Raw genomic sequence first — 20,034 nt, 5'->3', positions numbered from 1 at the left:
ATGTTTTTTTTTCCTTCGGAAGTTCAATTCAAATGTGCATTTGTTAAATTTGACCTCAGTATTACCTCTACGTCTCTAAAATCCTGACCACATTCCTGCCCGTTCATTAGGATTAGTTTGATATTTATCGAGGTTGGAAAGAGGATTGTCATTTTTAGGTTTATTTGAAAATATTTTGCCATCCCATCCGTTGTCTGTGAAGTAATGTTGCTCTATGATTGACTTTGCTGGGTTTTGTAATGATGGAAAGATTTAGTAGAAACTTTGGTTTATGTTGAACCTTGTTTATAGGAAAAGAAATGAAGGATGCATCATCTCTTCATTGCAACGCTCCTTCATATGGGACTTTAGTTTTTGTGCATTGTCATCATGACCTTTATTTCCTCAAAGTTATAAATATTGAATAACTGATAAAGCACAAGATAAACATCGATCACACTTTCCCTAATCTCATTAGAATATTTAATGATTACAACAACAGGAAGCATTCACTGATCGTGCAGGTTGTGTGGGCACAAATGGCTTTGTCTCTTGAAACCTTTTAGTCCTCACGTGCGTCTAGTCTGTTACTCAGGACAAAAATAACTGCTGCTTCTCATTTTTTCTGCTTCCCCTGTTGAGCCTTTTCAAACAGATGATTTGTTATTTTGACTCACCTGAATTGTTGAATGCTTATTCAATGCACATGTGAGCACCAATCTAACAAGGAAATGTTTCAGAGCATTTGGACCAAGACACTGACTCATTCAGAGTTTTACAGGAACAAGGTTCCTTGTATGTGAAAACCTGCATGGTCACAAGTGGATGTCATGCTGCTTCTCACTTGTAAAGCAGGTGATCTACTGTAAATATCTGCATAGACAGGCTCCTGTTCTGTCACAGAGATGGTGCACCATTCCAAGCTGCAGTATTTGCCTACAGTATGTAAAGCAAGTGGAAATAATTTCCCAAGAAATAAATACATAGGCAGCACAGATGAGTGTTATAGAAGCAGACAGGGAGAAAAGGATGTGAGCATATTTGTCCAAGGCTGGGCTTGTTCATCAGTCCAGTCATTCGAGCTGTCTATTGGTTCTCCTGCGAAGACAAGAATGGTCAAGCTCAAGTACCACCCTTTAGTGAATAAATGGAACAAGACGTTTCCCTACCATATTACCAATAAAAGCTATTTCAAGAGCCCATCCAGACAGACTTGTATCTCTGCTTAGTCCTCATTGTCGAACACCTCTGTGGGAATCAGAACTGTGAAAAACTGTGAGAGCCTTGAATGCTCTTCACAGTCTCTCAACAAGTTGTCAAGTTCCCACAAGTTGAGATGCTTTTCCTCCAAACAAATCGTGATTATCTCGGCTAGGTTTAGAATCAGTATCCGGAGACTTTCCGGAGAATTTACTCTTTTACCTTGTCAAACACCACAAGTCAAACCCATTTTTGTGGTTTTGGTCATTGTCCCGCCAAAACAAAGTAACGATGGGAACAGACAGGACAGACAGGCGTGTCACTGCAGAATGTTGAGTTGCTTTCGGTTCTGCATGAATTAATGGTCGTTTTACAGTCAGTCCCCTTGTGTTTCACTAAAGAAACCAGGCAAACAGATACGATCTGTTTGACCTGCTTGGTTGAAGTCCCTTAAATTTGACTCATTAAACTGAGTTGTTGATTTTGAGATGCGAGATGCCCTGACGTGGGCTCTGATATGACGCACAGATATAATTGTGTAGTCAAATGACCAAATACAGCCTGTTTTTCCTCATACTGCACTGCACCACGTTGCAACTGGGCAGAGAGAACAGTGGAAGGAAATTTGACATGACATATTGTGGCGTGTCATTTATTTCACAATTTCTAAGCCAAGATGCAAAAGTGTTAGAAAATGTACAGGGAACCAGTGTGATAATGCTTATTGAAACACTTTTAGGGCAAATAACTTTTGCAAATTTGCTTGGGTTGTTGCAATCATTACCCTGTTGCATGACTCAGCGTCACAACACTGGCCTCATGTTTACTAGAATAATTTGCTGTATGGAGGACTTGAGTATTGATTCAAAGACCAGAAGGTTTCCAGATTCTGTGGCTGCAAAACTAGCCCAAATCATCACTTCTCCACCACTGTGCTTCACAAATACACTGCCTATTACAGGTATAGTCTGTGTTCGTATTCAAAAACATTTATTGTTATAATGGGTGAAATGGTCCTTCCATCCTGAGAGTAGCCAGTGAATAATGTGTTCAGAAAAAGGAAAGAAAAACATCCGACCTCTCTGACAGCTTTAATCCTGTAAAAACTAACCAATCTGTTTTTTGCGCACCGAATGAAACGGATTTGTCAGAGGACCAGAGGATTGGCAGGGGGAAAGAACCAATCAGATGCCTTTATTTTAAGTCCCGCCCACGCCCCCCTCCGTCCCATGCTCGTCACGTCTCTCTGCTTCCAGCCTGCCTCCGGTCCCCCGTGTCCACTTCCCACGGGTCCTCCTCGGCTCAGTGTCCAAGTGTAACCCCCCCGGCTGGCGGTGCGGCTAGCGGTGCGGCTAGCGGTGCGGCTGGCGGTGCGCTGCGGTGCCGTGCAGGCTCTGTTGCCACGGCTACGCCGTAGGCTACAGCGTAGGGTACGCGGCGACGCGCACCATTCTGCGTTGGTGTAACTTGGAACCATAAATCAGCCTTCAGTGTGTGTGCTGTTCTGAACACTTCTGTGTTGTGCTCATTTTGCTGGAACGTCGGGTCCCTCCGCCGAGACACAACTTTTGCGGTATGCGTTCATTGTTGTGTCTAAAAATGATGCGCAGTGCCCACCCAATCAGAAACGGTACAGATATTCTGTGATATTTTTTTATATTTATAAAAAAATAAAATTATAAAAAAATAAAGGATCCCCATAACTTTGATTGAGTGAGCAGGACGCACGTTTGGGTGGCTACAGCCCACCCCTGCCCCCCCTAAAACCGGCCTCGCTTACAGGTGAATGATACATGGGGTAGTTTTTTTGAAAATGTGCTGTCCAAAATGTCCAGGGAAACTCGACGGGAGGGGGAGGAGGGGGTGGGGCTTAGAGGAGGTGCCACTTTCAAATCTTGCTAACTCTGCAACATCAGGGACTATACCTTTTTAAATGAGTGTTGATAGGGAATGATTGGCGATTGGCACATAAAAATGTGTTTCAAATGAAAACCTAACATTAAGTTAATTATCATATTAAAAAAAATGGAAACATGTAGAGAGGGCTTTTCAGTCTCCAATAACTTATCAAATTCAATACCGGTTTACAATTTTCTTCACATTACTTGTAAACATTTTTTACATTGTTAATCTAAAAATAAAACATTTTAACAGCTTCAATAATCCACACTTACATAGTTACATGTACTCACTGACACCCGCAAATATTTAGTACTACTGGTGTTACCAATTATATTTATATTATGCAAGTAATGGTGAGCAGGTGAGCTGACAGCCACAACAAAAGCAACCTGCACTGAATGAAGGAAGTGAGGTTAAAAGGAAGCAGCGAACATCAGTAATATCTTGTCTAAACAAGTGGGCAAACAAAGCAGTGTGGGAACTCGGTGCATGAAAAATGTCACGTTGAACTACCAAAGATCTGTTGACTATTAAGGCTGGGTGTGAACAAAATACAGCTTTACAAAACAGCAGGACACTGCACAAAGAAATACCAGTTTGGAAGGTTTATTGTTGCGTATTCTGTGGCCAATTTAAGCCGCTGTTCTTGTTTGCATGTGCAGAGTTGTTTAACATCTGGTGGCTTTAACTGCGTTAATACTTTAAGCTCATCTTACTACTGTGCTTCAAGGATTATGAGATAAGGAAATATTGGACCTCATTTGCATTTGTAGCATTATTGTGGAAAAGTCTTGTTCAGTGTTGTGTTATATGCTGTTTAACCACTCACAAGAACCAAGAACTACCATATTTTTTATTGAAAATAAATCTTTTAATATGGGAAGTATTTTCCTGGAGGATGAATGCATACTTACTGTAAGTGTAAACAATCACCCTGAAAACAGCACACTACATATATATATATATATATATATATATATATATATATACATATAGTTCATTTAACAATCCATTAAATACAAAAAAATAAGAAAAATCAGCATCAGACATACAACATTTGAAATATCTTTTCAAACAGGACAAAGGGGAATGAACAGAGAACTCATTTGCTTTTGTAACATTTCATATTGCACCGTGCGTGTAATGTTTTAGACCAGGGCACGTCTTCTGTGTTCATCCGGAGATCAAGTTGGCCTTCTCATTACTTCCACACTCAGGTGAATCTGGTATGCAGACCTTGCTGCTGAGAACAGGCTGAGGTTTTAACGGAGACGCCATAGAGTCAAGACCAGGATCTGCACATAATAACAATAATAACGACAATAATAAGGTCTTATTGTCAGGGATAAACTGGATTCTTGAAAGTGTGCATGCAGTGGAGCAAGTCAGAGTGATCATCATACCTGTTTGTTTTTCTGATGTACAGACTCCATTTGTTTGTTGCTTCCTCCTTTGATACACTAAGATAGAACAGAGTAGGATGAGTTTGACAACCTAATTACCTCATATTAATTCAAATAAGTAGTGACCCAAATACCTGGAATCATTAAATCTGACTACCATCCCTTCAGGTCAAATACGTCAATGCAAATCTTTTTTTTAAACAATATGAAAGGCAGACGCTTTTGATATGAGGCCAGGAACACATTCAGTCCCTTTAAAAAGCAACTTCGGCTTTGCAATGCGGATGCTGGAACAGTGCCAAAATCTATTTTTAAAAAAGGTACTTTGTAATATGTCATGGCAGATCACTGAGGTTGACATGGTATGCTTTTACGTGCTCTTGGTCTTATGTAAAGTGTTGCAACAAGGATTTTATTACACTGGACGTCATTGTGAGAAGAAGAAAGCTACGAGATCTTGTCTAATATGCAAAACAAGTGTGGTGATGGGGTTTCGTCTCTACTCAGATGAAGGAGTTAGCTGGGACAAAGTGGAAGGACCCCGATGTCAAAGCATCCGCAACATCCTTTTGCCCATAAAAGGAAATAAAACTAATTTCGTTCCACTTTGCGCATTTATGTAACTTTCTGTGGCAGGACTTTGCCACACCAAGTCTCACAGACGTAATTTTGTCCCCTCACCATGCGTGATGATGGAAAAAGGCGATACAGCCAATACAGTGCCAGGACCCAACATATCAAGAGAGCCCCAAGGAAGAAGCAATCAGCTTTTACTTCATGCGAACCATTCTGTTTTTGTTTTTCATGATATCTTTGGAGAAAAGTGTGTTTGTTTCTGGGGAAAATCGTTTTCTAGCTTTGGCTGTGTCACAGAGATGTTATCGTATAAATCTGTATTTGTTAAGAGATCCTCTAATTGACTCTGGATCCAATCCTGGCTTGAACCTGTCAGACTGGAATTTTGAAAACACAGAAATCTTACAGAAATTCGAAGGAAGTTGATATTTTCTTTTTTTATTAATGATGACCTCTTTGTAAGTAGGGTGGATGCAAAGCTCATGTAAGAGGCACCTAAATTAGTCAAAACAGCCTTCCTAATTAAAGTTCTTTGTTTGATACCACGATGTCTCACCTACCTGTTAACAGTGCGTGGAGCATCAGAGTGACAATTATGATGCCAAACAGGCAAAAAGCAGCTGGAAGAATAACCCACATCAAGTCCTGAGGGGCTTCATCTTTGAAAAGAAATCGGATACATGGCATGGATTTAGATTTTTCTTCTTTAGACTTGGCTAGGCTTTACATGAAGCTTTGCTACCTGTTTTTTACTGGCTAAACATGACTTTAAGCTCCATGGGTGTAACGGTATTTGTATTCGTCCCGTCCCGTCACGGTTCGGGGGTCACGGTTCGGTTCACGCAGTCATACGGCGAATACGTCTGACTGAGTTAAAAAAAAAAAAAAAAAAATCAATCATCATTTTTTTTCCCCCTTATAAATATCAACAGTCACGTTCCATTACAGACCTAAATGTGTGCTAGTCTGTGCATATCAATAAATATATGTGCAATTCATATATCATCATAAATTGTAGGCTATAATAACGATAAAATGTTCTAATTCTTAATTTACAACTGTCCTGAACGCATCAGGGCCGTGTGCCAACGCGGATTGGCTGTAAAGCAGGATTTATGGTTCTGCGTTAAATCGACGCAGAGCATACGCCGTAGGGTACGGCGCAGTCTACGGCGAAGTTATGCGGCGACGCGCAACCTTCGCCGTAGGCGCTGCGTTGGTGTAACGCGGTACCATAAATCAGCCTTAACAGTCACAGTGAAGGAGATTAGCGCTAAAGTTTAAAAGAGGACTAAATTTGTACAAAGTTTTGAATGTTACCCCGTTTTCCACGTTACCTGGATTATTTTGGGTTATGGAAGAGTCAACTACCGTTGGTGAGTGAGTGTAACCTTCATAAATAATTTATTTATCAGTTTCTTGACCAGCTGCCTATTTTAATGAGCTTGTGTTGTTGTGAACGAGACCGCCGAGTCTATTCTCTGTTATAGAGCTCAGAAATGATGTTATAGACCGCTGTGTCTATCTATCTAAATAGATTGTGTAATTTAGACCAGTTATGTTTTTTTTGTATTTAAATTGTATCAAAGAATGAACTGAGTCAGTCCGTGACTACCTGAGTTTTCAGAGCCATGTGATTGACAGCTGTCAGGCCTGTGTGTGTGTGTGTGTGTGTGTGTGTGTGTGTGTGTGTGTGTGTGTGTGTGTGTGTGTGTGTGTGTGTGTGTGTGTGTGTGTGTGTGTGTGTGTGTGTGTGTGTGTGTGTGTGTGTGTGTGTGTGTGTGTGTGTGTGTGTGTGTGTGTGTGTTCTTCTGAACAAGTTTGTGACTTTACTCTGCTTTCTGCAGCATAGGCCTATAGGCTTGGCTCAATAAAAGTGAGAATAAATGTAGTTTGATGGTAGGATGATGTTGTTGAACGTTAAAATGACTATCATAAGGCCCATGGAGAATGCTCCGCCCCCAGACGGCTCTGCCCATATGCAGCAGTAGAGGAGCCCGGGTTCAAGTATTTATTAAAAGTGCTCGAGCCTCGTTACAATGTCCCATCCCGCGCTCACATAAACCAGTCCGTGGTAAAATGAAAAACACTAATGCACAAGTTAAATGTTTTATTCTATTTATTTTACACTTTAATAAGAGATGCTTTTTAGTTTTGTAGCCAATTGAACAAACTTTAACTTTCAAATGCTATGATCAAAATAAAGGAAGAAAAAACTCGTCTTATACATTTGGGACTTTTTGTATTTTTTTTCCCGTTGTACCGAACCCGTACCGAACCCGTACCGAACCGTGACCCCTGTACCGAGGTACGTACCGAACCGTGACTTGTGTGTACCGTGACACCCCTATGTCTTATAATAAAAAACATTTCCAGTGTTTATCACACTTATAGATAAAAAGACTCCATCAGTATACTCTATTCATTGTGTTTAGGCATCAGAGTTCTTAGGCATCACTTTTCAAAATGATGCCAAGAAACCACTTAACGCAAACTTCAGAGACGCAACGAATTGTGATCGCCCTGTTTGAACATGCACAACTCTAACAGTGATTTATAACTGTTTTAAAGAGACATGCAACAAACTGGAGTGTTTCCTTAACAGAAGAAATAGTAAACTAGACCACACAGGATGGTGAAAGACCGACTCTGTAGCACTCATCAAGTAAAAAGAGTTCACTTACAGCACTGCTCAAAACAGTGAACAACTGCGACAGCGTACTTCACATCGAGCCGCTGTACCTGCACAAATGCAACAAGAGTATACGGGGTTATAACATCTATAAACATGCAGATAAAAAAAAGGTTCATCCCAAGTATTCTTTTAAAGAAACAAACATACCCGGATGCATGAGTCACACGACTTCCCTGGAAGATTTAAGTCAACAGCTCTGTGCTTCCCCTAAGAAACAGCATGAAGAAACACAACAAGGGAAAAGCTTTGAGATCTCATCTATGCCGCGGATTTTGTTTTTCGTTTCAAATCTTTAATCTCTAAGATCAGCCACACCAATACTTGGGAGTAACTGGTATAAAAACACTTGGCTGAGAGTCTCCCTTTAAGTGCGGGACATACTTTTGTGTTGGCAGATGCTCATATTACATCATTTTCGAGGAGTAAAACGTGTAATTACATTTATCAAGTTGCTGATAACAGTCATTTGAAGTTACAACACTTAAAGGAAAACATGTCGATTCCCAGCAACAGAAAGGAAATACATGACAGCAACAGTCATCGTGTAGGAAACTGGCAAGTGCAAGCCCGTTGTTTCACGGAAACCGTGCAGGGCAGGAGGTCATTGTATCATGCAGCTTTGTAATCGGACACATGCAAATGACTCGTGGCTTCACCAAAGCCACGGTAAAAGCTGACTCACGCTGTGATGTTTAAGGCACCTACCACATGTACGGAGTGTGTTTCTGTAGTCTGGCACTCTGATGACCCTTTGGACTTCACACACAGCCCCACGGAGAATGAAGCCTCGATCTGCGAAAGCAACTGTGCTTCTTCAGGCCCCTGCTGCCCTTTCACAACTACGTCCCATGCTGGAAGATATCCCAATATCATAATGAGCAAAAAGCACAACACATTACATATAATCTTGAGAGAGACTTTGAGTAAAAGTGTGAAAGGATGTGGCACCTTTGATCAAATCACCGAAGGGGCATCGGGTCCAGGACCGAGATCCTAAAGTAAACTGAAGAAGATGTAATTATTATTCACATATTAAGAACAGCTAAGAAACATCATCATGTCACATACAGGAAGCTACTGAGATTATCCGCTTCATCACTGCATGAGACATCTTTTGTGTCAGCAACGAGCATTAACTGGAAACAAAACACACAGAAGAAGAGCGCTGCTTCCTCTTGCTTAGCCGATGAATAACGGTAAGTCATGTCACGAATGACTACCAATTTCAGTTTCAACACCGTGTACTTTCTGGTGCCCATAACCTGAAAATGACAGGAGAACTGTACCTTAAGTGATATTCACACACAATGCCACAATAAAAATCCTTCCCAACTTCTGAGTTCATTAATAAAGCCTCAACCAGCTACATCTGCTGAGCCCAAGATAGATCTCTAAGCAGCTAAACATATCTCAAAGCCATCAGCCAAGACTGATGACCATATTTTACGGTTGGAACGGGGCTAAAGGCCCACATAAGAAAAAAACTGGCATGGTCTTTTATGTTATCTTTCATGTTTTGTCTCATCAAATCATTCAAACTTCCATTTCTGCATTTTAGGCCTGAAACACGTTAAGATGCTGGTAAGTTTGCGGTTGTATCAGGACTCTTCTGTGAGGTCAATACTTTCTTTTTCTACTTTCAGTTCTGGTTCTGCAGGAGGTTTCTTTTTTCCTTTCCACAGTCGCCTGGTGATTTATCAGGATATAGTTTCAAAGAAAAGGGATCCAATCAGTTGTTTTCCTTCGCAAAGCCATAAATACTATTATCTTATCTGCTTTGCATTGATTGGACTACTTTGGAATAAGTTGAACTATAATGTTAAGATGACATTTTTCATGATTTGGCTATATATTCAATATATGTATTATATATATATATATATATATATATATATATATATATGTATATATATTCAATATACAATATATTGGAAATCCATATTCTGCACACGTTACAGTAATACAGGTGTGTTATGGATACTGTAAGCAGGTAAGCGTACACAAGAAAACAATGTAAAAATCTAAAAATCTTCATTTACACTGTTTCATCACTGCCTGAAAAAAGAAAGGAATGGTATTCTCATAAAGTGGTAAAAGGTTGTTTTTTTTTACTTGTTCCAGCCCTAAAACTGAGGCACCAAAGCCTTTCGCTCAATCTTACACTCCTTTATTTGGAAAAGCAACTCACTCTAAAACCTGAGGAAGACATGTTTTCATAGCTGTTTGAAGTGATGATAAGTCATCAATAATGATGAGAATCCCCACCCCGACTTTATTCAAAGAAATCAAAAGCCACAATCCATTAAAAATAAAGCTAAAGATGCAATTTAGAGCTATATTAAAGAAACTTAAAATCAAAATAGTTGGTAATCACAGAGCCAGACTAGCTTCACCTTTTACCTCTTACTAGCTGAGCTAGTTTGCCTCTGGCAGTAATTTAATAGTTTAATGAGCAGACACATACTTGAACAAAGACATTGTTATGTAACTCTCAGCAAGAAAGGAACAAAGAACATTTATCATTTTTAAAAGTGAAATACTTTATAATAATAATTTAGTTTCTAGTTTTGTCAAGAGTAGGAAGGCTACTGTGTAATAATTTTAAAAACAGATGACATTGTTCCACCAATGTCATTGTTTTATTTCCGTGTCATGCAAGTCGTGCTCACCTTCATGCAAAGTTGAGGGTGTGGGTCCACTTTAGTAAATGTAACCTGAAAAACACAGGTAAATAAAAGTGTCATTCATCAGTGGATTATCACACTACGTGCCTCAGGGCTTGACTTCGGCTTAACTTTATTTTTAGGTTAACTTTACTCGGCTTTCCAGTTCAATCTTTTAAGTCATCAGCTATATTTATATTAACACAGAAATCCTTGCTTCTGTGACCGCAAACCAAATTGTTGTTTTTCTTAGATTTTCTTTTTCATTTCTTCCAGCTGTACCGCTAACACTAACAGTTGTTCGCATAAACATTACACAAGTCACTTAAATAAAACAGTAAAACTCAAGGTTGGAATAAAGCTGTAAAGTTTCAAGGTGCCCTGTAAAGTGCAAACATACGCAGTTTACATTAATGTGTAAACTGTTATCTTTGACATATCTTATTCAAGATATGTCTGAAGGAGTGATGGCATGACAAAAAAATACTTAAGGAAAAGGAAAACTATCATCACAAACTGAGTCATTTGTATAAAGAATGCTTCGTCAAGGAGGAAGGTGATGACGGTGTTATTTCAAGTTTGGCGCTCTTTGCTAAAAGCTTGAGTCATAAACCGCATTTACGTCAGCTGACTAGGAAGTATTTTCCTTCATGACATGCTAAAAAAAACACTCACTGAGATTCACCGGGATCAAAAACATTGTCAAGCTTTGCAGAGCCACGTACCACACTATAGAACCTACTAAATCTGCAGCGGTGCTGGTGCACCTAGTACGATTTTGAAGGCTTTGTACCTTTTCTCTGCTAACATTCTGCAAGGAATGAGGCAAGTCTACACAGTCGCCGTCCTCTATTTTCTCACACAGCCCAACCGCAGCCGTAACTGGACAGGCAGGTTCCCATAATAAAGACTGCTCCAGCGGGTCAAAGGTGATTCCATGCCAGAGTTCCTCCAAACCTGTGGAGACATGAGGTTACAGACTTTTATATTATCATAGTAAAGTAAAGTAAGTAAAGCACACAATATATCGTCTTTTGTTGACTTACGGTCTTTGAATGGACAGACCTGGACTCTGGGGGCATCCATCATAGCTGACCAACCCTGCAAGGAATTTCTTGGTGAGTGTCGAGTATCTGTTCCCTCTTGTGCAAGCGCTAACTAATAGACACGTCATAAACTTGCATTACTGGTTAAAAAGCATTACCTCGATGCAGAGACAGGGCAAAGGTCGTGAGTAGTGAAGGACGGCGCTCTTTATGGGTCGCCCTTTTTTCATCTGAAACATAAACAGAGCTGTTACATACTTCTCCTCCTTTGTTTTTGCATCTTTCGATCCTTCATCAAGCAGCTAGCTAGCTATGTGATACATAAAAAATAATTATAATAATTAAAGTGTGCCGTCATACAGGGCATTTTGCAGTCACCTAACAGATGCTATAAATTCTAGATTATACGTTGATGATAGCATTGCTACGCTGACATTCATCGCTCTACTCTTGTTATTGACACTGATTTAAAGCAAGTCAACGGATGAGTCATTTTAAATCTAACTTGTATTATATACTACATCACTCAGAGGGAAAACATCTGTGTATCAAAGGGCATATTCTTATGAAAATAAAGCCCCAGCTATTATGTCAGAGAGGTGAGTCATTTTATTCCATAGATAAGGTATTTCCTGGCAGGTAAGAATTATCCACGTGCAGGTGAAGTACAAGGAACCTTGGAAATCAGTTGACTCACTTGTCAGCTGTCTCAGCAATATTCACCATTCAGTATTTTGCAAAACAAAAGTCATTCTGATTTTCATTTCCAGTAAACAAATGGGCTAACCATTGTATAGGCCCCTGTGCCGATGCAGATGAAGTCCTTATAGCACAGACGAAGGTGGTAATCGTATTCCTCAAGCATGTCCGACACACTTATCTTCAGCTCATTCTTGTTTGGGTTTACATCATAAGATAGCCTGCCGGCTGAACAGAACAAACGAAACAGTCAGGGGAGACGAAATAGTCACGCTTTGATCAGTCACAATCAAGAGATGTGGTGTAGTTTGTAGGTGTCATAAAGCTCCAAAACCGATTTCAAAAGAGGCACATGGGGAGGAGCTTAGCAGCTGGCTCCAGCCCTAAAACCTGCTGTTATAAAGAGATGAGAAGGGCGCTCATCTCTTCAGAAGTATTTGATGTGTTGTTATTAAAGCTGTAAAGGTGTGAAGGTTATCGTGGCATTTCACTTTAAGGGCCTGATTTACTATTTGATTTGATTTGATTTGTTTATTTGCACAACATAAAAAAACGGTACAAAAGTTTAAATGAACATAAAAAGCATGAAAATATGTGCAGGTGAGAAAGGAAGCCCTAAATGGGCTTATTCAAAGTTCTCACCAAGAAAAATACATTGTATTGAAATAATAGCAAGAACAAAAAAAAAAAAAAGCGTTCAAAAAAGATGGATATAAACCGACAATTTCTCGGTGTGCACGTGCAGAAGTGAGTCCACATTAAGTGGAAGCACTTACTTACTTACTAAAGGTTTGCGTGCGTAAAAACGTGTGCAAACTTGACATCACGCGCAAACCAAAGTGCCAGCTGATCTACTAACAGCGTGCAAAGAGGACTGCGCCTCTCAAATGAGCAAAATAGCACACGCTATTCATTTAGTACTTTTGCCCTGATGAATAATCAATATGGGGCGTACCCGCCAGAAATCGCTAAATACTGGGAGGGGAAAATGCAAATATGTCCATTTACCACCCGCAATGAGATTTACCAAGCCTGAAAGTTTTTGCGGGGATTGTGATTGTGTCTGTATTTAATACGTTCGAAAGGAAGGTGCTAATCTCCACATGCAAAAGGAGAAATATTTTATTTGAATGTTAAATCGAGTATTATTCAGCAAAAGGTTGCCACAGGAGGCTCATTCATTTTTTTTATTTGTGATAATAAATAAATCACGTGTTTTCATGGAGAAAAAAGTGTTTCTCATTGTGCGCCTATACTTGTTCAGCAGTTGTCATACCCCGGTGTTGTGCCGTATTCAGCACCCCTGCCGTGAAAAGCACCCCCTCGTCTGACAAAAATGATATTCTCATTCCGTGTCACGTTCTGTTCAGCGTCCAGTTTTGTGTTAATGATTCATGTTTAAATGCGCTCATGGATTCCACAATAGTCATACTTTCCCACAATCACAGTCACAGATAACAAAAATCGGGTAAATGGTTATTGATGTCATTAATTAATAGCCTGCTTACTGTGTTGTCTTCCATAATATTTGTAAATATATATAATACAAACTCCTAAGTATGTGTTTGTGTGATTGTGTATATATAAATATATTGAAGTGTCAGTGTGTTGTTTTTTTTCTTGGTCTACTTATCATTGAATATACGAGGGGGTGCTTTTCACGGCAGGGGTGCTGAATACAACAATTTGCCTCTTCCACTAATATCTCTAACTCAAACTCGTCAAATTTCATTTTGCGCTTGCGACTATATCCTGCTTTCCATCCAGACTCTCCATGGCGCAAAGTTTGCGCCGCAAACCGTAAGACACGCAACACCTCATTTAAATACTGCTGTTTGCACCTGTTATCAATTGCGCACGCAATCTTAGTTGATCACCCTCAAAACACACAACAACAGCACGCGCAAACTTTTTCAGTGCACACGCAATTTAGTACTCTTTATTTAGGATCTTAGTAAATCGGGCCCTAAGTGCTTTATTTTTGGCCCATTGTAAACAACTTCCCATACCACCTAATGCTGTGTTTTATTTATTTCCCTTACGAAATGACAAACTGTACAATTAAATGAAAGCTGTGGTTACATTTCGGGAGAGAGAGAGAGAGAGAGAGTATGTATGAAAATCGGAAGCCCCAGATCAGCTGTTTCCATTTCCACGGGGGGATTGAAAAACATGAATAATACTTATTTCCCAACTGGCTAATTGACAGAAAGAAATTCCTAAGAGCCACTTTCTGGTTTTCTTTCACATATAAATGACCACAGCGCCGGCTTTTGTTTCACTCATACGCAACCACTGCCACCTTCTGACAGTACTACACAGCCAATTGCACTTATGGAAAACCTGGGAAATGAAAACGTGTCTAAAACTAATGTTCCTTTTTTTGGCACATTTCAAAGGTTTATTTAAAATTCCTTTGATTAATTTGCTGAACAGTTATGTAGATACACACTATTGTCTGTTTGCAGAACTTGTTCAAACAGCAGCGGGGCAGATGCACAAAATGTACTTTTTGAGATCAAAATAATGGCTGGTGTAATATACCACAAGTGCACATTTATGCTCATGTAAAATGTAGAGACTCTGATGTTGTTCTTTTAGACCCCGTTCAGACCTTGCTTTATTTTCATCCATGCAGATCCAGTCTCCTAGTTTCAACACACTCCAGGATGGATTTAAACCCGTTCACACACACTGACAATGGTGTGTTTGAGTTTTTGCATGACTGAACACAATAAATTGTCATTGACTTTCTTCTTTGTGTTTGCAAAGGATCTGTCCATATTTATTTTATGTGTACATACCAATTGTACATATTCTTTGTTGAACTTAAAAAAAAGAAAATAGGTTGTGGTGGATCTTGTTCTCCTTCTTCTTTTCGTTATTTCTGGCTTCCTCTTTTTTTCTCGGAGTTCTCTGTGAGTTGCCCTAGTTATATCTAGCTTTGATGACTAAAAATAACAGTGCTTTTGGTGTCTGGATGCAAAATCGATGTGTGTATTTGCACAAGAGAAGCTAGAACAGCAGATGCAACCATGTGCGTACATCACTCTCAGGACATATTTCTGCCATAACTTTTGAATGGTTTGATATAGATAGTCGTGGGTGGTGTCATCCGCTAAATGTCCAGGCCTGAAGAATCTACATGCAAGTCATACAAGCGCTTCCACTGCAGCCTGAACGTGCACAAGGGTGCGAGGGCCCGTTCATCGCTGCTTGCAGCTTTAATTCACATTTTAATTCTGAATGGGGTCTCATGTAGATTTTAAAGCTAAATGACTCTTTCACTGTCGTTTTACTTCAGAAAAAATTATTTATATCTCAAAACACAACTGGCGACCTTTCTCAACGTCCTGCCTTTTTGTGTTGGCATTTGACTACAGTAAACCAGACGAAACCAAAGACTGGCTGTCATGGGGACCATTTTATAATTGTCTTTACAGCCAGCGTAGTGTAGGGTTACTGTAGGTGGAGGACATTCAGTTGCCATTTGAGTTGTAAAATGCCAATACATCATGAAATACACACGTTTATGCAGGAGGACTCAACTGGGAGAAATATTTGTGTAATGAAATAAAATAAAAAAAAGAAATTGTACTCACTGATGCATTCTGGGATGTTTTTTCTCAAGTCTTTATGCATGCATCCTGGGGAGAAAAAGTAAAGCTTTAAAAGATTAAAAGCACACAAAGAGAATAAGTGGTGTGAATTGTCAGCTCTCCTTTTAACATATTTGAAGATCACAGGATCTTCTTTTATCCATCAGTTCCATTGAGGAAATACTGGAGTTTACACAACACCATTTACTGACATGTCACTCTATGGCATCGCTGTGTGCTCGCTATTGAAAAAAAGAAATGCAACCAAGCATGTCCTTTACCCGGAGTATGATAGGTGTCAGTCCAGGTTATCCCGCAGTAACTTGGCACTGTTGTCACGGTAATTCGCACTTGTTGGTTTGGATATACTTCAGTGCAATCATTCTCAACAGCCACCTACATGATTTGAAAAAAAATCCACAAGCTATCACATGTTGTAGTTTATTGATGACTCCCCAGGGAAAGAGAGAGAAAGAGTGATCTGTGTTTCTAAAATGTGCAAGCAACCAATTACAAATCATCTATAATTTTGGGTTGACGTTACCTGCTGTCCTAACATTTTTTTTCTTGATGTTCTTGTGAAAACAATCCTTTTACAGCTCGTTATCCTTCCTGGACTGGCAGTGCAAATGGACACGCCATGAATGGAGTCTGTGTTGGAGGAAAAAGAACATCCCAGATTCAGGAGAACTGGTTATAAAGTAATGACTATTCACCATCGGTTAACCATTCACAAACTGTTCTTGCATATCGTTAGCTGATAGCTTGGGCATGAAACAGAAGAGTCTGTGGATATTTAATGGGTCGGTGCTCTACAGACAACATCTGGGCAACAAGGGATTCCCCCTTTTCTGTCCAGAGCACAAGGAACTCTGGACGCCGTCACAGTATTTGAATGATACGGAAACAGAAATGTAGGTATCTGCCAACAAGAGGCCTTTTTGCAGAATCAGAAACATGAAATGATAATTAAAATGCAAAAGCGGAAGCTTGGTAATAAAAAGTGTCTGGTTTTGTAAATGTTACTTCCTTCAGTGTATCGATAGCAAAAGCCTCTAAATGTCTCATCAGCAGTAGTCACTTTGACCTACAATTGGTCTCTATGTTCACTCAGACTTTATTTAAAACTTCCTCATGAAATCAAACAAGCATTGTCACAACATCTCTTGAGAAAAGGTCAATTACAAAATGGATGATCTTATTATTAAACCTACTGCACCATCAAAGCTGCAATAAACTCTTGTAATTCAACCACACCCACATTTTTTTTTTTAAATATGGATGAAAATTGATGATGATAGATATTAATTGACAAGCAGGTGTCAAAATGCAATAATGCATTTGTGGACTTTCAGCAGTTAACATTAATTGTACACATTTTTTGAACACAAAATACATTTTAAATGCTTGAACTCAAATATTTTGTTGTTCCAAGTAACTATCAACTCAAAAACCCAGACAGTATTGACACTTTATTTGTCTGTAAATCTCTTACTCAGTAAGATTTTCAAGATGCTGACATTTGGACCCACATCAAAGAAGAATAATCCAGTCTCTTCATCTATATGTCCACCCAGTTTCACATTACGCATTACCTTTCATGCTATATGCCCATAAATATCTGACAAAAGCATGTCACAGGCATTTAAGAAATTATGTCAAATTTTGAATATAAACTAATACATTTTATTATTAATAATAAAGGTCCTAATGTGTATTATTCAGTATTTGCCCCAGTGAGGGACATTTTTAGATCTAGTGTAGAAGCATGTTCACAATGAGTTAATGCTTAACGTACACAAATCACTAATATTAACAAAACAGCTAAAAAAAAGAAAAGAAAATGTTAAAAACAAAAACAAAATATGTATAAAACAGTTTACCAATTTTAAAACTGCATGGAAGCGTGTCTGTGCTTTTATTAATTAAACCATTATTAACCATCAACCAGTTCCTGGTAAAGAAGGACACTCCTCTTCAGTAGTAAAGGCTTTCCAGGATTAGTGTAGCCTAAAGACCTGGCTTTGAATCATATTCTTTCACACACTAAACCTGAACAAAGTCATTTCTCTAGAATCGGTCATACATACAGTAATATAAGTGTGGAACATACTGCCCTGCAAAGGTAGAGTGCAGTATCTACCCAAACAGTGAAACTGAGCAGATGTCTTAAGTTTTAACACCGGTCATTGTCTTCATTAATGTCACAGGTTTACTGGAGGCAACTGACTGTGGCTAACTTTTACTTTATTAACGTTACAAGATTACTTGAGGCAGCTAACTTTAACTCGTTGACATCACAACTTCACTTGAACTAGCTAACTTCTCTTAACTTTTGACTTAATTCACATTACAGGATTACTGGCGGCAGCTACTTTTAGCCAACTTTAACAATTTTACATTACAAATTAATCTGAGTCAGCTAACTATACCTATCTTTAACTTAATTAACATTATGAGATTACTGGAATAAGTAATAACTGAGTACAAAAGTGTAATTTACATTAAGCATCGTTCATATTTTGTTATCTTCTTCATCATTCTCTCAATATTTTTGTTTTAATACTAAATTAACCCAAATTTTCAGACAACACCACATCTTGGTGTTATGTTATGTTAGCTGGTTGACTTGTTGGTTCTGTGTCGATGAGGTTGGAGTTTGTATTTACAGTCATTTTGACACTGAGACGGGGTACAATTCCTGGAGACTTTGTAACACAACAAAACTAATGTTCTAAATATAATTTAGATTCTTGACATACATTTGACCGAATGTGGAGTTACTGCACTCTGCGTTTGTACGGCAGGACAGGTGAGTAGAATTTGTTTTTTGACATTTAATATGGGAATTACATAAATTCTCAACTGAACAGAGCAATGTCATGAATCCATGAGTATTTTCTAAACCAAAATCTGGCTTCAACAACATTTCCTGTTTTATATCACTCATTTATCAAATGGTCAATGTGTAGAGGAGGCATTGACTGAATGGGAAATGGTACAGCTCCATGTATGGCAATGCAAATTCTTCAAGTGGTTGTTTAAGAAAGTCATGAAGAGAGTGTGATTAAGAAGATTTTCATTAAGGTTAGTGAATATTTGAGTTAAATTGTTGGATGCTGTGCAATTTTATGGTATTCAAATATGCTTAAAATGCCGTAATCCTAGTCGAAATAGTCTTATCTTAAGCAAAAATATCTTTCCCATTGGGTAAGAAAAACTTTCTTGACTAGAATTTTTTAAACCAGCAAATAGTCTGAAATAGTATTTGAATTTTCTTGAAACAAGAATTTAAAGTAGTAAATGCCTAATAACCTCAAAAACTTTGACAATCATTTCTGTGCTCTTTTCAAGCCATCATATTTTATACATACCAGCAAGTTGTAAAACAGTTCGGACCCTGAGGTATAGTTCACACTTTTGCTTCCCCTCACACTTCATGACTGTGGAGACGCTGATGTTGTTGAACACAGAGGTCGTGTTGAGAGCACCATCGGGGTCCTGACACACAGGAGCAAACCAATCTACACATGAAAGGGCCAAGACAAAAGACATCACATGGTTTGATAATAAAACTGTTCAAATTTGTCAGTATTTCAGTTATTTTAGGTGGATGCTTTTGCAGTGAGCACCCATTCTGAGTCAAATGTCACACTGCACAATGCATGGTAATGTGCAATTATTGCTGTGCAGTTAACTTCTCAGTTCGTCACACAGCAAACATTTTGCATGCCTTCTGACAGGCGGGGCATGTTTTTAGATTCACGTATAAGGTGATTTATTGTGCAGAAACATGTCTAGCAGCATGCAAATGTAGCAAAGCAGCCACTTTTGTCCATACTCACTATCTGGCTTGGTCTTGCAGGCGAGTCCCTACAAATAGAAAAAGAAAAAACAGAAGCGGTCAAACACTCTTCAGCAACTATTGGGAGATCCAATAACAAAGTGACACTTGGCAAGGAGAACAAAGGTGGCTTCAGGGGATTCCCAGGCGGTAGGAGTCGTCTACATCCTCATTGCTCGCTGTGTGTATTTTTTCCTTATGACAACAAGACAGATGCAGTTATGGAGTTGTTTGATAATATATTACACTGGGTTTAAACATTATTGATATTTTAATGTTTCTAAAAACAACATCTCACAAAATATTCTAAATAATTATATATATATATATATATATATATATATATATATATATATATAGATAGATAGATAGATAGATAGATAGATAGATAGATAGATAGATAGATAGATGTCTGCAGAATATTGCAT

General features: G+C 38.8%; 1 protein-coding gene across 1 annotated transcript; it reads right to left on the bottom strand.

The window, feature by feature from the left end:
- Positions 1-4,066: 4,066 nt before the first annotated feature.
- On the bottom strand, positions 4,067-19,305 carry il17rel (interleukin 17 receptor E-like). The gene is made up of 16 exons (XM_061714362.1): positions 19,137-19,305; positions 16,307-16,413; positions 16,044-16,158; positions 15,766-15,810; positions 12,252-12,391; positions 11,623-11,694; positions 11,465-11,519; positions 11,212-11,375; positions 10,425-10,469; positions 8,704-8,758; positions 8,461-8,606; positions 7,903-7,962; positions 7,745-7,802; positions 5,621-5,719; positions 4,485-4,541; positions 4,067-4,376 (listed from the first exon to the last, which is right to left on the bottom strand). Exons 1-16 carry the CDS (start codon positions 19,201-19,203, stop codon positions 4,255-4,257), a joined length of 1,407 nt encoding a protein of 468 aa, XP_061570346.1. The 5' UTR covers positions 19,204-19,305; the 3' UTR covers positions 4,067-4,254.
- Positions 19,306-20,034: the final 729 nt, after the last annotated feature.

The sequence above is a fragment of the Cololabis saira genome, chromosome 23 (assembly GCF_033807715.1).
Source record: "Cololabis saira isolate AMF1-May2022 chromosome 23, fColSai1.1, whole genome shotgun sequence".
NCBI classification, from domain to species: Eukaryota; Metazoa; Chordata; class Actinopteri; order Beloniformes; family Belonidae; genus Cololabis; species Cololabis saira.
This window is presented reverse-complemented; position numbering and strand designations above follow the sequence as displayed.

Excerpts from the sequence above, each read along its gene's own strand:
- il17rel (XM_061714362.1), bottom strand. The coding sequence starts at position 19,203 with ATGAAGTGTGAGGGGAAGCAAAAGTGTGAACTATACCTCAGGGTCCGA. Across the intron at positions 11,376-11,464 it reads GGTCTGTCCATTCAAAGACC|GTTTGGAGGAACTCTGGCAT; the intron begins GTAAGTCAACAA and ends ATGTCTCCACAG. Across the intron at positions 8,607-8,703 it reads CTTCGGTGATTTGATCAAAG|CATGGGACGTAGTTGTGAAA; the intron begins GTGCCACATCCT and ends GATATCTTCCAG.